Source organism: Poecile atricapillus, chromosome 16 (genome assembly GCF_030490865.1).
Source record: "Poecile atricapillus isolate bPoeAtr1 chromosome 16, bPoeAtr1.hap1, whole genome shotgun sequence".
NCBI classification, from domain to species: Eukaryota; Metazoa; Chordata; class Aves; order Passeriformes; family Paridae; genus Poecile; species Poecile atricapillus.
In genome coordinates this window covers 4825935-4840962 of record NC_081264.1, presented here as the reverse complement: position 1 = coordinate 4840962, position 15028 = coordinate 4825935, and the positions used below count along the sequence as shown (strand labels likewise).

The 15028-nt window shown below is 62.1% G+C and overlaps 2 protein-coding genes across 2 annotated transcripts in view; both read right to left on the bottom strand.

Annotated features, from left to right (window-relative positions):
- Positions 1 to 72: 72 nt before the first annotated feature.
- ASPHD2 (aspartate beta-hydroxylase domain containing 2) lies at positions 73 to 8200 on the bottom strand. The gene is made up of 4 exons (XM_058851569.1): positions 8104 to 8200; positions 4691 to 5762; positions 2364 to 2477; positions 73 to 1523 (listed from the first exon to the last, which is right to left on the bottom strand). Exons 2-4 carry the CDS (start codon positions 5568 to 5570, stop codon positions 1414 to 1416), a joined length of 1104 nt encoding a protein of 367 aa, XP_058707552.1. The 5' UTR covers positions 5571 to 5762; positions 8104 to 8200; the 3' UTR covers positions 73 to 1413.
- A 4831-nt stretch (positions 8201 to 13031) lies between these two features.
- The window catches only part of SEZ6L (seizure related 6 homolog like), a 34054-nt gene continuing 32057 nt past the window's right edge, over positions 13032 to 15028 (bottom strand). The window contains 5 exon segments of the mRNA XM_058851772.1: positions 13032 to 13504; positions 13787 to 13889; positions 14085 to 14199; positions 14321 to 14353; positions 14677 to 14871. Of these exon segments, the coding sequence (XP_058707755.1) occupies positions 13475 to 13504; positions 13787 to 13889; positions 14085 to 14199; positions 14321 to 14353; positions 14677 to 14871 (476 nt within the window). The 3' untranslated portion in view covers positions 13032 to 13474.

Genomic DNA, 15028 nt, shown 5'->3' with positions numbered 1-15028 from the left:
AGTGTTTGCTTGACCCAGGACTCAGCAGCAGGCAAAGCCCGTTCTGTTTTCAGCACAACTGTTTATTGATAATCTTTGCTTATCCACTGTATGAATGTTACCAACCTTTGGACAAAGCCAGCCTGCTTCCCCAGGGCCTGTGTCCAGGTAGCCAATGCGTGTAGAAATCATGCACTTCAGGTAGTCTGTAACAAGACGGGTGTAAAAAATATCTCAGATGTATTTGAAATCTCTGCCTTATCTTGCAATCGAATCACTGAAAAGTCTGTAAAGAAGTTGTTGGAGGACAGGGCTGGTCCCTCCTGGGCAGGGCACAGAGGCAAAGGGTCCCCAGCCAGAGCTGTGAGCATCCACCACACACTGTGCTTTGGGGGGGGTGTTATAAACCAGCCCCCAGACCCCAAACAGACCCCGGTGCTGGGGGACTTCAGGAAAAGTGTGGTGGTCTCTGGGTGGGCAGGACGCCAGGGTGGGGGCTTACTGCTCAGGCTGCAGAATTAACCCCCCTTGGGAGCCTCTCCTGTGATGGTGTCAGGTCCATGGGAGCTGCTGCTGTGTGTGCCTGGCTCGAGGAAAGGAGAAGATGGAGCAGCAGAAGGAATGGTGACCTCCTTTCTTCCTACGGACAGACAAAACCCCCATTCTCTGTTCCCAAACAGCATCCCTGCCCCTGCAGGGCTTCCCAGCTGGAGCTGGGAAAACTGAGGATTGCAGATAGAGCAAGGAAGGGATTTGGGCAATTGCTAACGCCCTTGGTCAGACTGAAGAGCACGACTGTGTGTGCTGTTCCCTCAGCAGGGTGGAGGTAGGGGCTCCTGCCTTGCTGGGCTGGCGGTGGACTCTGCTCCCTGCCTGGGTGACAGAAGGGGTTTCTGAGGGCAGGAGGGCTGGGGAGCCCCAGCTGGCACACAGAGAAGGAAGCAGGAGCCCCAGGAGGGCTCTTTGTGGGCAGAGCTGTGCCCTGCCCACCCCATCAGACCCAGCCTGGGGGGAGCACAGCGCCCATGGCAGCCCCCAGTGTCCATCTGTCCGTCCATCGGGGACCGCAGCCGGGCAGGGCAGGCTGGTTGGCTGTTATGGTTTTTGTGTGTGTGTGTGTTGTTCCTTTGATGACCACGAGAAAAATTTTACATTACATTCAAACGAGCACCCTTGGGCTTGTTACTCTACTTCTGAACACCGCAAAACACAGTAGCAACAGAACACGAAGGAGCAGGAGGGCAGCGAACCCCGGCAGGGCCGAGGCGCCAGCGCTTGGAAAAGAATCCCTGAAGCCAACGATGGAGGAAGGAGATGGGCGCGGATACACGTCACAGTTTCCATTTACAAGACCCCCGGCAGGGAGCACCGAGGCCCTGTGCCGGGAGAGCCCCCGGCCGAGCTGCCCTGAACCCACCAGGCCGGGCAGCGCCGTCATCGTCCCGGCGCGAAGATGAAGTCGAGGGCTTGGCGCTCGGCCGCGGCCACGTTGGGGTGCCACAGGTCCACCATGAACACCACGCGGGGACCTTCCTCCGGGGCACCTGCGGGGATGGAAGCGCAGGGTGAGGCAGGGAGGCACCGGTAAACAGGGGTCAAGCTGCTCCCTCTGCCACGGCTGCTTTGGGCACCCGGAGGGCTCCTGAGGCAGGGCCTCCCGCCCTGGATCTGTGCAGGGAGCGGCTGCTGAGCCACTCCAGCCTTCCTGGCCCTGCACGGAGCTGTGCTTCCCAATCCCACAGCAGGTCTGATGTGGAAGCAACAGCTTTTGTTCTCCCACTCCCTCCGCACGCTCCCCTGTGCAGAACAGCTCTGCCTGATGCTTTTATGCCACGGGCGGCTAATGCCGGGTAATCCGGGAGAGCTGGAGCGGAACAGCCTCCGTCAGCGGTGGAGGGAGGAACAATCCACGGGCGTGAGGCCGTTCCCCGGCGGGGGAGACAAAGGCGCCGCTGGCACGTCAGCACCGAGCCGCAGCAGGGCCCGAGGAGGCCGAGGCCGCGGCATCGCAGCCGGGGCCGCCCCGCCGAGCTCGGCAGTGAAGGAAGCTGAGCTGCTACAGCAGGGAGAGGAGGGTCAGCAGGCCCCGTGCTGGGCTGAGCAAATGGGGATGGGAGCAAGCCATGGGCTGGCTGAGGGGGCTCCAGGGACATGCCAGGAAAGGGGTGCCAGGATGCCCCAGCAGCCTGAGGCAGAGGGAGCGTGTCCTGGGGAGCCCTCCATGCCAGGGGCAGGGCTGTTCCCACCTGGGGCAGGCCAGGACAGCAGGGGCCTGGGCCCCACGGCCCTGCTGGGACAGGAGAAGGGACTGGGTGTCCCCCACAACTCGTCCCCAGTCCCCGACACCACAGGGGACACCACGAGGCCCCACACACTGAACTCACCTTCGTGGAACGCCGTGTGCAGGAAGGAGTCGTCGAAGAGCAGGCACCGGCCCTCAGCCCAGCACTGGGGCTCGCCCCCCACCACCAGTTCACAGTTGCTGGGTGTCTTCAGACCTTCAGGCACAAAGAGAGAGGACAGGGAGGGTCAGGCCGTGCCCGCTTCCCTGTGATGGGGCAGCAGGCAGCAAACAATGAGCTCCATGTGAGCTCCACGCTGCTGCTGAGGGGCTGCTGCCCTGCAAAGAGTGACCTGAACCCCAAGCCTGCAGCAGCTCAGCCCCTGCCCACTCCCTGTCTGCTCCCTCCTGCCCTTTCACTGTCCCCAGCAAGCTCAGGCACTACTTCCATATCTGGAACAGTCTGGAACATATCTCCTCAATCCCCAGAGCCCATGGCCCCGAGGTGTGCAGAGGGAGCCAGGCTCCTGGGATATTTTCCAACTTCTGGACCAAAGGCAGATCCTTCCTGCTCCTTCCTCCAGCCCTGCAGCATGACCCTGCCCCAGGCAAGGCCCGGGGAGCAGGAATTGTACTGGGCCTGGAAAATGGGCTCAACTGTGGCTCTGCCACAAGCCCCCCATGCGCCTGCCCCATCCCTCGGTCCCCACCCAAGGTGCCTCGGGGTGACTCATGGGTCTGCAAGGACAGAAATCCAGAGCGGGGTCACAAAACTCTCATAGGGGAGCAGCTCTGTGAGGGCCATATGAAGGACAATCATAGAAATAAAATGGGTCTTTTCTTAAAATACCAGCACAAGCCAAGGTAGTTTGACAGGGGTTGATCCCATCACCTCCTGCACCAGGACTGTCACCCCCCCACCGTGCTGGGGACCCTGGAGCTGCTGCAGAGCCATCCTGCCCTGAAGATGCGGCCGTGGTGGAGAAAGGGGTCAGGGCTCACGTGGCTGCTGAACGGTAACGATGCAGCAAACGAGCAGGACGGATCCAAGAGCGATGCCAAACCCAGCGAGCGCAGCAGGGACTCCCAGCTGCCCGGCAAAGCTGGGACTACAAAGCTGCTGTTTCAAAGGCTGCAAAACCCAAAGCCATTTCCCTGCACAACAGACTCAGCTGGAGATGCTGGAACAGGGAAGCTGAGCTGCTGGGGGATGCAGGGAGGGAGCAGCCTGCAGCCCTTCCATCCCACCCACACCCTCGGGATGCCCTGGCCCATGGATGCTGCCTGTGCCTGGAGTAAATCCTCAGCAGTGACTTGCCCCACTGATGATTGTGCTGGCTTTGCAGATCCAGCTCCCTGAAAGGGCAGGTTGTGTCTTAAAGCCATCCATGCCCCTGGCACAGCAAGAGCTGCATTCCCAGCCCCAAGGTGGGGGTGCCAGTGTTCCCCCAGCCCGGTGCAGAGTCCCAGCGGAAGAACAAGCTGTGTCATTCCTTTGCCCAGGGCATTTGTGTGCCAGGTGTGCTCACCTGAGCCCACTCAGACACCACTGGTTCCTCCCAGGAACCTCTCCCAGCCCCTGATGAGGGGAGCACATCCCCCAGTGGCCCAGAGAGAGGGGTCAGTGACAGGCTTCCTCCTGGCACCAGCAAGGGCAGGTCCCAGCTGCCCAGCAGCTCCTGGGATCAGCTCTGAAGACAATTCCAAACAAATGGCCAGCACTGCCTGGGTGTGTTTACCCGAGCTGTTGGCTGAACAGGCGCGGTTGGTGTTTGCCAGCCGGGCCCGTGCGGTGCCTCCCCCGGCACGGTCGGTGCTGTGCCAGCCCGGCCATCTGTGCCGCGTGGTCTCTCCCCGTCCCTGCCCGCCGAGCAGGGAGCACTGTGCCACCAACCCAGCGCCTGACCCACCGCAGGGGACAGCCCAGGGCCCCCCTGCCCTCACCTGCAGCTTTGCAAACCCCAAAGCAGCACCTCTGCTCCCATTCACCCATGTCCCATGCAGAGCACCCAAGATTCCAGGGTAGGGGAGCTGCCAGTGGCACAACACAGTCCTGGAGCAGCACCCCAGGCTGTCCCACATCCCAGGATGGGAGAGGGACCTGCCTGCAGAGAGGGGGATGTTCAGAGACCCCTATGTAAAATCAACAAGAGTCCACAGCCCTGGGTCAGCAGGAGGAGGAGGTGAAACCCTCCTGCTGCTGATCTGGAGACCCCGAGGATTTCAAGTACCCAGGGACTGAGCACCAGCCTCTCCTCAGGAGGCTGTCACCACCAAAGCCCCCAAAACCTCCCTCAGGCCAAAGCAGAGCAGGTGTCTGAGCCCCAAGAGCACAGGGTGCCAGAGGCTTTTGTTGGGACTCCTGTGCACAGTCACGGCCACAGCCCTCTGCACCATCCCGACACACGAACCACGGCGCCGGACACTCACCGAGGTGGCAGCGGATGCGGATGTTGGTGGGCCCGTAGTGCTCGGCGATGACGGTGCCCGGGCTCAGCACAGAGATGCAGGCGTTCCCAAAGACATTGTTGCCAATGCAGGTACGGAGGCTCCCGAGCAAGCGGTACGTCCGTGGGCATCTCCGGCAGTTCCTGGGCACGCACATGCCCTGGTTCACCAGGTAGAAGGTGAACCACTCCCCGCTGGGCGTGCTGTTCATTTTCCATCCTTGCGGGAGGCTGCAGTTTGAGAACGCCTTGTACAGGGTCTCAAACTCGCACAGGATGGTCTGGAAGTTGCGCTCCAGCAACTCCACGTCGTGCTTTTGAGTGTCCCGGGAGAAGTAGGGCGTGGTGGGCAAGTCGGGCAGGAAGAAGACTTCTGGCTTCTGGATGGAGGGCCGGCTGTTGAGGTAGCGGCCCTGCTCGCGGATGCCCTTGTGGATCCTGCCCATGCCGGACCAGGAGTAGCGCTTGGCGTACTCCTGCAGGTTGTGGTAGAGTTTCTGGTTGAGGCCGTCGTGGTGCGAGCAGCGCACGCACTCGGGCGACTGGCAGTACACGAACCCGTTCTGCACCCCGTTGGCCTCGGCGCTCTGCATCAGCGCGTTCACCGTGGCGTAGGCGCGGGGCTGCTCCCGCCCCACGTGGTAGCAGTACCACACGAACAGGACCAGCAGGCAGGCGACGGCCACCAGGGCCGTGGCGTCGCAGTCGCGGAAAGACTGGATGCCGGTGGCAATGAAATCCCGGAGTCCGTCCAGGGACCAGCTCCAGTCTATCAGCCACTCCAGAGACATGGTGGTGGTGCTGGGAGCGCGCAGCGGGGCCCGGCGGTCACTGCTCGTGGGGCTCAGGGGCACCCACACCATGCAGCCGGGCCGGGGCGCGGCGAGAAGGGGCTGCCATGGGCGAGCGGAGCGGCGGCTCTGCCCTGCGCTCCCGGGAGCTCTGCATTGGCAGTGGTGCCCGGCAGCACCCCTGGGTCAGCAGCCACGTGGCCAGAGGGTCCCCACCGGCGCTTCTGGGCCCATCATCCTGAAAGGCCGTGCTGGAGGGATGTTCTGGGGAGAAAAAACCCAGAGGTGTTAGGGAAAGAGCTGCCCCGTGGGGTCCCTGCTGGGGTCAGTGCACAGGACACAGCCAGAGCTGTGCACTGTGACTGTGTGGGGCACTGGCTCCTCAGGGAGGGGATGGTGGATAAGGAACCCAACATCAGCCCATGCTGGGTAAATCCCCCAGTGCTCTCAACAGCATCTTCCACAAATACCCAAATAAAAGGCAGCGGGGAGACCCAGACCCCATCTCCCACCGCCCCAGTGACCATCTCCCCTCCTGCTCATCCTCCAGTTTCTCTCCTAAGTTGCTGCCTTATCTTGTCTGAAATCTGGCTGCTAAGTGAATATACACTGAGAGTAGACACTTCACTGCCCTATCTGGCAGCACATCAGCTTATCCCCTCCATCTGACGGCTCTGAAGTGACTCTCCCTCCAGAGGCTGAGCTGTGGGAGAGCCCAGAGCTCAGCCAGCACATGGCCACGGGAGCAGTCAGGGTGGGGGCAACAAGGGCAGGTCAGGGTGGCTTGTTTGATTTCACCAGCTCATCGGTAAGAGCACTGACTCTAAGTAGCAGGATGGGTTTATGAGCCAGGGAAGCCATCCAAACCCTCTCCAGCCCTTCCTAGAGAGGTCCTGCAGCCTCTCAATGTGTATTTCCCTATCAGTGGTGATGGAGATGGGCTGCAGATGGGATCTGACCCTACAGCAGGGATGTGCTGCAGGGCTGGAGACCTGGGATTCAGGCAGTGTTACACCCCAGGGAGGAACATGCACACACCCGACCTGCCTCCACCCTACTTCCTTGTAGCATGCTGCCTGCGTGCCCCATCCCGGGATCTGCAGCCCACGTGGCATGTCACAGCCTCCCGGGAATCTCAAGATAACTTTCCTCCATCTCCACGGCTGGCATCCCTCCAGACACTCCCGCTTCTCCCGCCCAGGCCTCCGTTCCAGGGGTGCAACCACAGAGTGGGTCCCAGGGGTGTCCCCCAAAGGCCAGCACAACCCCCGTGCTACCTGCAGGACTGGAACACGTCAGGAAAGGAGCAGAGCCCTGGCTGATGTGTATCCAGGGTGCCCTACAAGGGGAGCTGCACAGGCACAGCAGCCACGCTCGGTCAGAGTCGATGGCAACATGAAGACACAGGAGGAACAGTGCTGGGGGGTCCGACAACCTCGGGGTCCCCAGGTCAGAGTTACACCCTGCAAGGGCAGCACAGCAAAAACACTGACCCCACTGCTGCCCCAGGGCTGCAGGCAACACCTCAGATCAGCGGGAAACCATCAGAGCAGCAAGAAATCCAAGCCCCCGTGCCCACAGACCGCCTTGCCCGAGCCCAGAGAGCCAGGGAGCCTCGGGCTGCAGAGCCCTGGGGTTCTCTGGGCACAGTCTTCGTGGGACCAGCCCAGGAGCTGCCTCCTGTGCCAGCACGGACACCTCACTGCAAACCTGACCAAAGCCACCTCCAGAGGGGCTGGGGCAGGGCCCCAAACATCGGCACTGCTCCCCACACACACCGCGTGGCTGGGGCTGCGCAGGGCACCCGCTGGGTGCTGTCACCTCCCAGCCACGGCCCTGCACCGAGACGGGTCACATCCTGCACCCCTGGCCTGAGATCCCAGAAAAGGCTCCTCAGCTAATGATAATGGCAGAGCCCTTCCAGGGAGTGGAGATCAATTCCACGTTGCACCGAAGTTGTGCAGGACGTGGAGGCGAGCACCGTGCCAGCAGCAGCCGTGTTACATAAGGAAGGCAGAGGCTTCGATGCAGCACAAAGTTGCATCTCGGTGGCTCCGTGGTGGCCCCGGCATCTCCTGGAGGCGGCGGGTTCCGCTCAGCCCGCCCAGGGTCCCCGGGCCGAGGGCCTGCGGTGACGGGGACGCGTGGCAGGGATGTCCTCGGCTCGGCACGGCTGGCGTCGCCTTTGGGAGCAGCATGAGGAGCGGGAGCCTTGGGGCGAGGCGGGATGCCCGTGCCGCTCCGGAACCGGAGCAGCGGCTGCTCCCTTCACCCTCTCCTGAGCACGCCACCCCGCCGGTGCCACCAGAGTAAGTGTCACCCGCGCGCTGCTCTCACCCAGTGTGACGGTGTCACCCGGCGTGGCGGCGTCAGCGGGTGTCACCGGTGTGGCCGCATCACCCGGCGTGACAATGGCACGGCCGTGCCGCCGTCCCATCACCCTGGTGGCACCTGCCGCCGCGCTGTCACCCGGCGCGGCCGTGCCGAGCCCCTGCCCCGGCCGGGGGTTCGGGGGTTCCGGGCTGCGCCCCCGCCGCGGGCCCCGCTGCCGCCCCGCGCCCCCGCGGCCCCCCCGCGATGCGCTGCGGAGCGCTGCGGTACCGACCTGCCGCCCGCGCCGGGCCGTGCGGGGCCGTGCGGGGCCGTGCGGGGCCGCGCTCCCTCCGCGCCGCTCCGCCGCCGCCGCGGACCACAACTCCCAGCAGCCCGGGCAGGAGGGGCCGCGCCGCCCCCGCCGGGACCGCGCCGGGCGGCAGCTGCGGCCCCGGCCCCGCACAGCCCGCCCGCGCCCGCCCCCGCCCCGCGCTCCCGCCCCGCGCTGCCGGGAGGGGCCCGGAGGGGCGGGGGAGCCGCGGGGTTGCGGCACTTCGGGAGGGGTCCCCGCGATGGAGCGGCGGGAGGAGGCGGCGATGATTCCCGAGGGAGCGCCCATCCCGGCCGCGGGCACCCCGGGACGCGGGGACACGGCCCCGGGGACGCGGGGGCTGGGTGGCGGCGGCGCGGCAGCTGCGGGGGCACCGGGGATGCAGCGGGACGGGACAAGGACAGGGGCTCCAGGGATTCGGGCACTGGGGGCTGCAGCAGTCTGGGAAGGCTGGTCCCAGGGGTGGGAGCACGCAGGGATGCAGCCGCCAAGGGAATAGGGGCTGGCTCCAGGGACACAGGCTATTAGGGATGCAGCAGTTGGGATGTGCAGGATTCTGGCTCCAGGGATACAGGAGCACAGGGATTCAGGGAGCAGGGAGTACTGGCTCCGGGGATTCTGGCCGTTTGTGCTGCAGCCCTAGGGCTGCAGGGGTTGCTTGTCTCCAAGAATAAATGCATCTGGCGTGTGTCCCCATTATGTCCCCTCCTGCAGGGGACAGGAGCTCCCTGCGAGGCAATGCCCAAGACGCAGGCAGCCAGGGAATGCCTCAGCGAGGATGTGAGGGCGTGCTGCGGCACCAGGGATAGGGGGAGACTGTTCCCAGCTTGGAGCGTCCCTTTACAACTCTTAAGTGCTAGTGGAGAAACTGTTGTGAGTCTTCTTGCTCGCCTTTTCCCTCCCCATTTCCCGTTCCCCTAAGCCAATGCTGTCAGTTCCGGGAGCCCCAGGGGATCCAGTGCTCCGGCCCTCGCTCCTCCATTGCCCGGGTGCCGGGTGAGGGGCTGAGCTGAGCTGCCCGCACGCAGATCCCGGGGATCCCGGGTCTAGGCAGAGCCCTGGTAGTGCTGCCCTGCCCTACCCTGCCCTGCCCTGTGGCAGTGCCACGTGGAGTCGTGTGGGACACGTGTCACTGCTCCTGGCACAAGGAAAGCCCTGCCTTGTTTTGGAGATTTTGCCATCCGGTGCCCACGCATCCTCCCCTGGCACTGCTCAGGCTGGGCTCTGGAAGTGGAAGCAGAACGGTCCTGCACAGTCCCTCAGGTGTGTATGTGCTTCCTCTGAGCAGCTTCATCCCTGGCAGTGCTAAAATGTGCCTTCTTTTCCATCCTGGCACATTTTTTGCCTCCTGCCTGCTCTTGCCGCTTCCCACCAGCACATTCCCCAGCCCGGTGTGCTGCTGCAGGGCCCTGGCAGCGGTGGGTGTTGCAGGGTGAAAGGAATGGGAGTTTTTTTTCCATCCTGCTCCTTCTCAGACCCCCCAGCCTCAGCCACAGCTCCTGCTCCTGGCAGACAGCACATCCTTCTGTCAGCACTTGCAGGCTCAGCAGCTCTGGGCTCTCCCCACTCTCCCCTGCCTCTGCCTTCTGAGCTGACACTGGACCAGCCCCTGGTCCTCAGCTCTACCACTCATCTCTTCCCTGCAGATCAACCTGGCTCTCCTGCAGGGCTCCAAGAGAGCTGGAGAGGGACTTTGGATGAGGGCGTGGAGTGACAGGACAAGGAGGACTGGCTTGAAACTGAGAATAGGTTTAGATGGCATATTGAAAAGAAATTCTTCCCTGGCAGGGTGGTGGGGCCCTGGCACAGGTTCACCAGAGAGCTGTGGCTGCTCCATCCCTGGACGTGTCCAAGGCCACATTGGATGGAGCTTGGAGCAAGCTGGGATAGTGGAAGGTGTCCCTGCCTGTGGCAAGGGGTTGGAACAAGATGCGCTTTCCAACCCAAACCAAGAGATTCCATGATTCCGTGATTCCTCAGCACAGAGAGAGCCCCTCCAGGAGCACTGTCCCAGCTCCAGCCTAAGCATTCCAGGAAATCCCAGCCCTGGCAGACCAGAAGCACAGTTTTGGCAGCAGCTGAGGGGAGGACACTGGCAGTGTCTGCCCCAGGAGGACATCTCAGGAAAAGGGAGAAGGAACCACTGGAGCCAGGAGGCTGCCCACAGACTGGGCTCCTGCCAGGGTGTCGCTGGCAGAGCTGTGCCAAGTGCATCCCAGGGCTTTTCCCAGCCTTCTCGGCTGGGCAGGGATGCTGTGCCTGACACGGGCTGGGCAGGGATGCTGTTGCCTCACCAGCCTCCAATGCAGCTTGCAAGGAATCAAGGGGTCCCTGCTGCTCCATCCCTGACCTCGGGGGTCCCTCAGCCGTGTGACTGCCGTGGCACAGCCCCACCGTGCCCCCAGCCCGGCCCCATGCAGGGGGAGGCTGTTGTGGCCGAGGCTGCTGGGCCCAGACAAAGCTCCATCCGCAGCACAACGCCTGAGGCCAGAGATTGGCTCTGGCTTTACGTCACCGAGGAGGAACGGCAGCATCAAGGGCTTTTTTTTTTTTTTTTTTTTTTTTTTCCCCTTCATCTTAATTCTCTGGCAATCTCTGTCCAAAAATAACCCAAGCTCCCTCCCCCAGGAATCCTCTGCATCAGAGCCTTGGCTCCCTCGCCCCCTGTGCATTAGCCTGGCAGCTGCTGAGCAAAGCCATTATGGATGTCACAGCGTAACCTTGGTTAAAAGCACGTTTGGGGAGGGAGGGCAGCGCTGTTGCATTGTTTTGGGTGTGGAGGGGCAGGTACAGATAGGAAGCCTCAGGTTTCCTCGGCCGGGCATTTCCCCGGCTGGGCTGAGCATCCCGGTCCCTCCTCGCTGCCAGGGACGCTTGGGACTGCTGGTGCCAGGGATGCTGCTCCAGCTGGGGGGTCCCGGTGGCGCTTGGCACCCCTTGGCGAGGTGACAGTCACCGTGCTGCCACCACGCTCTCAGGCTGTGCTCAGGGGTTCCCCCGCAGGACCTTGCCCTGCCCACACCTGATGCTGGAGGAAAACCTCGTGGGGGCTCGCTTCTGCCCCCACCGGAGCAGCTCAGCCTGGAGAGGCTCCCAGGGAGCAGGGAGGGACTTTCCCACCCAGCCCCGGGATCCTCCTAAGCTGTGCCTGCCTGCCCTGTGTGGGACGCGGCCGGAGTGCAGCCCCCTCCTGTCCTCACAGTGGTCTCCCTGTAGTTTTGGGGAGCTGCCAGGTGACAGCCACAGGCAGGTGAACAGGGCACAAGCAGGATGGGTCCCCACAGACCCCCTGCCCAATGGGGTTGGGCTACCAGGGCTCCCTGAAACTTTCTGCATGTCCTCCATGACATGGCCAAGGGTCTCCCGCAGGGTCCCAGTGCCTTGGGGCAGCACCCAGACCCCCACCCACTCTGTGAGACATCACTGGGCTGGGCTGGCATGGGAAGGGGCAATGCTGAGTGCAGAGGGTACAGGGGGAGCCAGCACTGGCTCCTGTGGGGAGATGTCCCCAGGTCACCTCATGTCCCAGCAGGGCTCAGATGCCTCCATCCCACGGGAGCAGGGAGCACTGTGGAGCCGCACCAGGGCAGCACCTGGCACTCAGAGCCAAGCCAGTGGCATTGGGCCACCATCCCACAGCAGGGCATGCAGCGTGCCCGGCCCTCACCCTGCCCTGAGTGGCCACAGCCTGTGGCCAGAGTCTCTGCAAACTGATTTCAGACATTTAAAAATACAGCACAATTGTTATCGAGGATATACTGAACGCTAGAGCTTCCCATGGAACTACTTTATCATGTTCAAAAATATTTAATCCCAGCAATTTTCACATTGTTCTTATAAAAACAGACATGTATGAAGGGAAATGAAATGCTTCGTACATTTTTTGGCACTTTTTTTTTTCTCTTTTTTTTTTTTCTTTTTTTTTTTTTTTCTTTTAACCGTTACAAATTACAAACACACATTCGTTGTTTTGAAAGGAAAACCCCTAAATCCCAGCTGTACACTGCAGAGCTGCACCAACCACCCCGAGCTCACCCAGCCTCCCGCGCTTGCGATTGTTCTACAAGGACAAAGGAAGGACACCGGCAGCCAAGGACGTGGCGGTGCCTTCACTGCCCTCCCCAGGGACTGGCTGGGGGACAACAGGGACGAGGTTGCCCTTTGGGGGTCCATGTCCCCACTGCTGTGTGGCTCTGGCAGGGGTGATGCAGTGAAGGGGATGGCAAGGGTGGGACTGAGGGGCCGATTTCTGCCTCTTCTGCTCCCCGCAGAGCTCCTGTGCTGAAGCCTCCACACATCCCACCTGCCTCTTCTTCCGAACACCTCCACCTTCATCCCCTGCCCGGCCATGGGACCCAGCCAGGTGTGGATCCGGGAGGTGCAGGGTGGGCAGAACAGCACAGCCCACCCCAGGCCCCTCCTGCAGCAGGAGCCAGGGAGCCCAGCCCATCCTGCTTACCCTGAGATGCTGCCGGGGGACAAGGAGCGACCTCCGGCCATGCCGGGTCGGGTGTTCCTGGCAGGGTGATGGGAAGTGCTGCTGGAGATGAACAACGGGCAGAGAGCAGAGAGGCACCGTCTGGGAGCTCTGCTCGCTCCAGGGTGGCTTCCAGGATGACTTCCAGGGCTCCCAGCTGCGCTGGGCCAGCGGCTGGGTGGCACTGGTTGGTGCTTCTCGGCAGAGCATCGCCCCGGAGTCCTGGCTCGCTGCCTCTCCACATCCAAAGCAAAGTGGGAAAAGAAAGCAGCACGTACCTCACCAGGCTGTCCCTGCTCCCTGGCTCTCCTGAGCCCTGCAGCGAGGACTGTCCCTGCACCACTGCGCCCCGAGCCCCCTGGGGAAAGGTCTCACTTTGGGAGCCGGGAGCTGCAGGATGGGAGCCTGTGGGGACCCTGCGCTACCTCAGCTCCCAGCAATCAACCGCAGGCTCTTGCAATGGAGACATCTTTAATTTTTGACAACATCAGAACCGCAAAAATCCCCCTGCATCTGTGTGGGCAGTGCCGAGGGACGCTCCGCCATGGAGGGGGACATTCTGCCATGGATGGGGGACACAGCAGTGCCCCCCGTGACCCCCTGGCCTCACCAGGACCCAGCTCTGCCCCGGCTCCCGCTGCTGCCTGTGCCCAGGGCTGGGCAGCACACCTATCGCAGTTTAAATAGAATAAATACAGTGAAGAAAACAGTAAAATCTTCAATAGAGAGGCAAAAGGAAAGACAACAGCAGGTCCGGGGGTCCAACCAAACTCCACATGGTCTCTGGATTAGTTACTGAGGAAGTTCTATGAGAGCACATTAAGTTCGCTGCTGGAGACTCTCTTACCGCTGTCCTTATATCGAAACCTCATATTCTCGTGTTTCCTGCAAGCAAGGAGAAGCCAGTTGAGGGCAGCAGCTGCATTTCAGGATCATCTCCCCATTCCCAGGCAGCAAGAGAGATCCTGGGTGTTGTTTTGTTCCCAGGGGAGCGATGCCCTCGCAGCCAGGACCCCTCAGCCCCCTGCAGCTCCCGACCCACGCGGATGGACTCGTGGCCCATTGCTCAGTGCTCCCGCAGAGCCTGGCTGGACTCATCCCGTGGCTGCCCAACCAGCCCAGCCCCTCAGGAGTGTCCCTAGAGAGGACAGGCACAGCAGGACTCACCCCTGTCTCATAAATCGGGTTGTCAAACTCCGTTTCTACCGTGATCTGGCTGTAGGGGTGGGAGTACATGAGGGGCAGGCGGAGGCTGGAGTAGTACCGACACCTGCGGGGAGAGGCGGAGTCGCTGGGCTGCATGGACTGATTCCAGAACCACATCCCCCCATCCCAGCTCCTCCCAGCGCCCCGGGCACCCCAGAGCGCTCCCAGCACCGTGCCCGGGGAGTGTGGCTGGCGAGGGCGATGCTGAGCCAGCCCTGGCCGAGCCCCCCAGCTCTGTGCCAGCCCCCTTCAGCCCCACCTGGTGAGATAGATGTACGCTCCTCCCAGCAGCAGGGAGATGATCAGCACCGGGATGAAGATGGCCAGGGCCATATTTCCCCCCTCGAGCGACGTCTCTGCAGCAGCTTCTGCTACTGAAAGGACAAGATCTATTATGTTGGCATTTGCAGGCACCGTGTGATCCCCTCTCTGCCTCTCCCCCTCCTCCCAGGCTCCACCGGGATCCTGCGCATCCAGGAAATCCACGTCACTCACCTTCGAGAGCGTGTTCAAAGCTGTCTTGGTTCACTGGAAGAGAGACGGAGAGTTACTGGTCTGTAGCTGGGTTTGACTGGGTGCTGGCAGCTGTTTCCTGCTGGGAAACCCAAACCTGGGATCTCCTGCCCCATTTGGTCCCAAAACCACGCTGCGAACTCCCAGTTTTTAATAAGCTCTTGGTGTCTGTCAGCATGTGGCCAGGACTGAGCAGAGCCCAGATCCAGAGAAGCTCCAGGTCTCAGCTGAGTTCAGCTCCCAGCCAGGGCTGCAGCCAGACCAAGGTCCCCGGGCTGTCCCAGGTTGGGGACAGAGGTGTTGGCTGTCCCCTTGTCCCCCATCCCCTTCCCTGTTACCTTTGCAGATGGGCAGGGGGCCGCTCCAGTGGGATGGCTGGCCCAGGATGCATTTGATGGTCACCTCCCCCATGAGTTCAAAGCCTTCATAGCACATGAAGGTCAGGGACTCTCCTGGCAGGTAGAGGCGCTTATAAAGAATTTGGTACCCGTTTTCTGGCAATCCTGGGTTATCACAGGCCAGCGACTCCTCAGCTGAAAGGGAACAAAACACATCCAGGGTGAGCCCAGGGCTTGGGCTGCTGAGGGACAGAAGCAGCCTGTGGGCAGTGAGGAAGCACCCAAGCTCTCACCCCACTCTGCTTCCAGGTAGCTCAAGGATCTGCACCACCCCCCACAGCTGGGCAGGGTC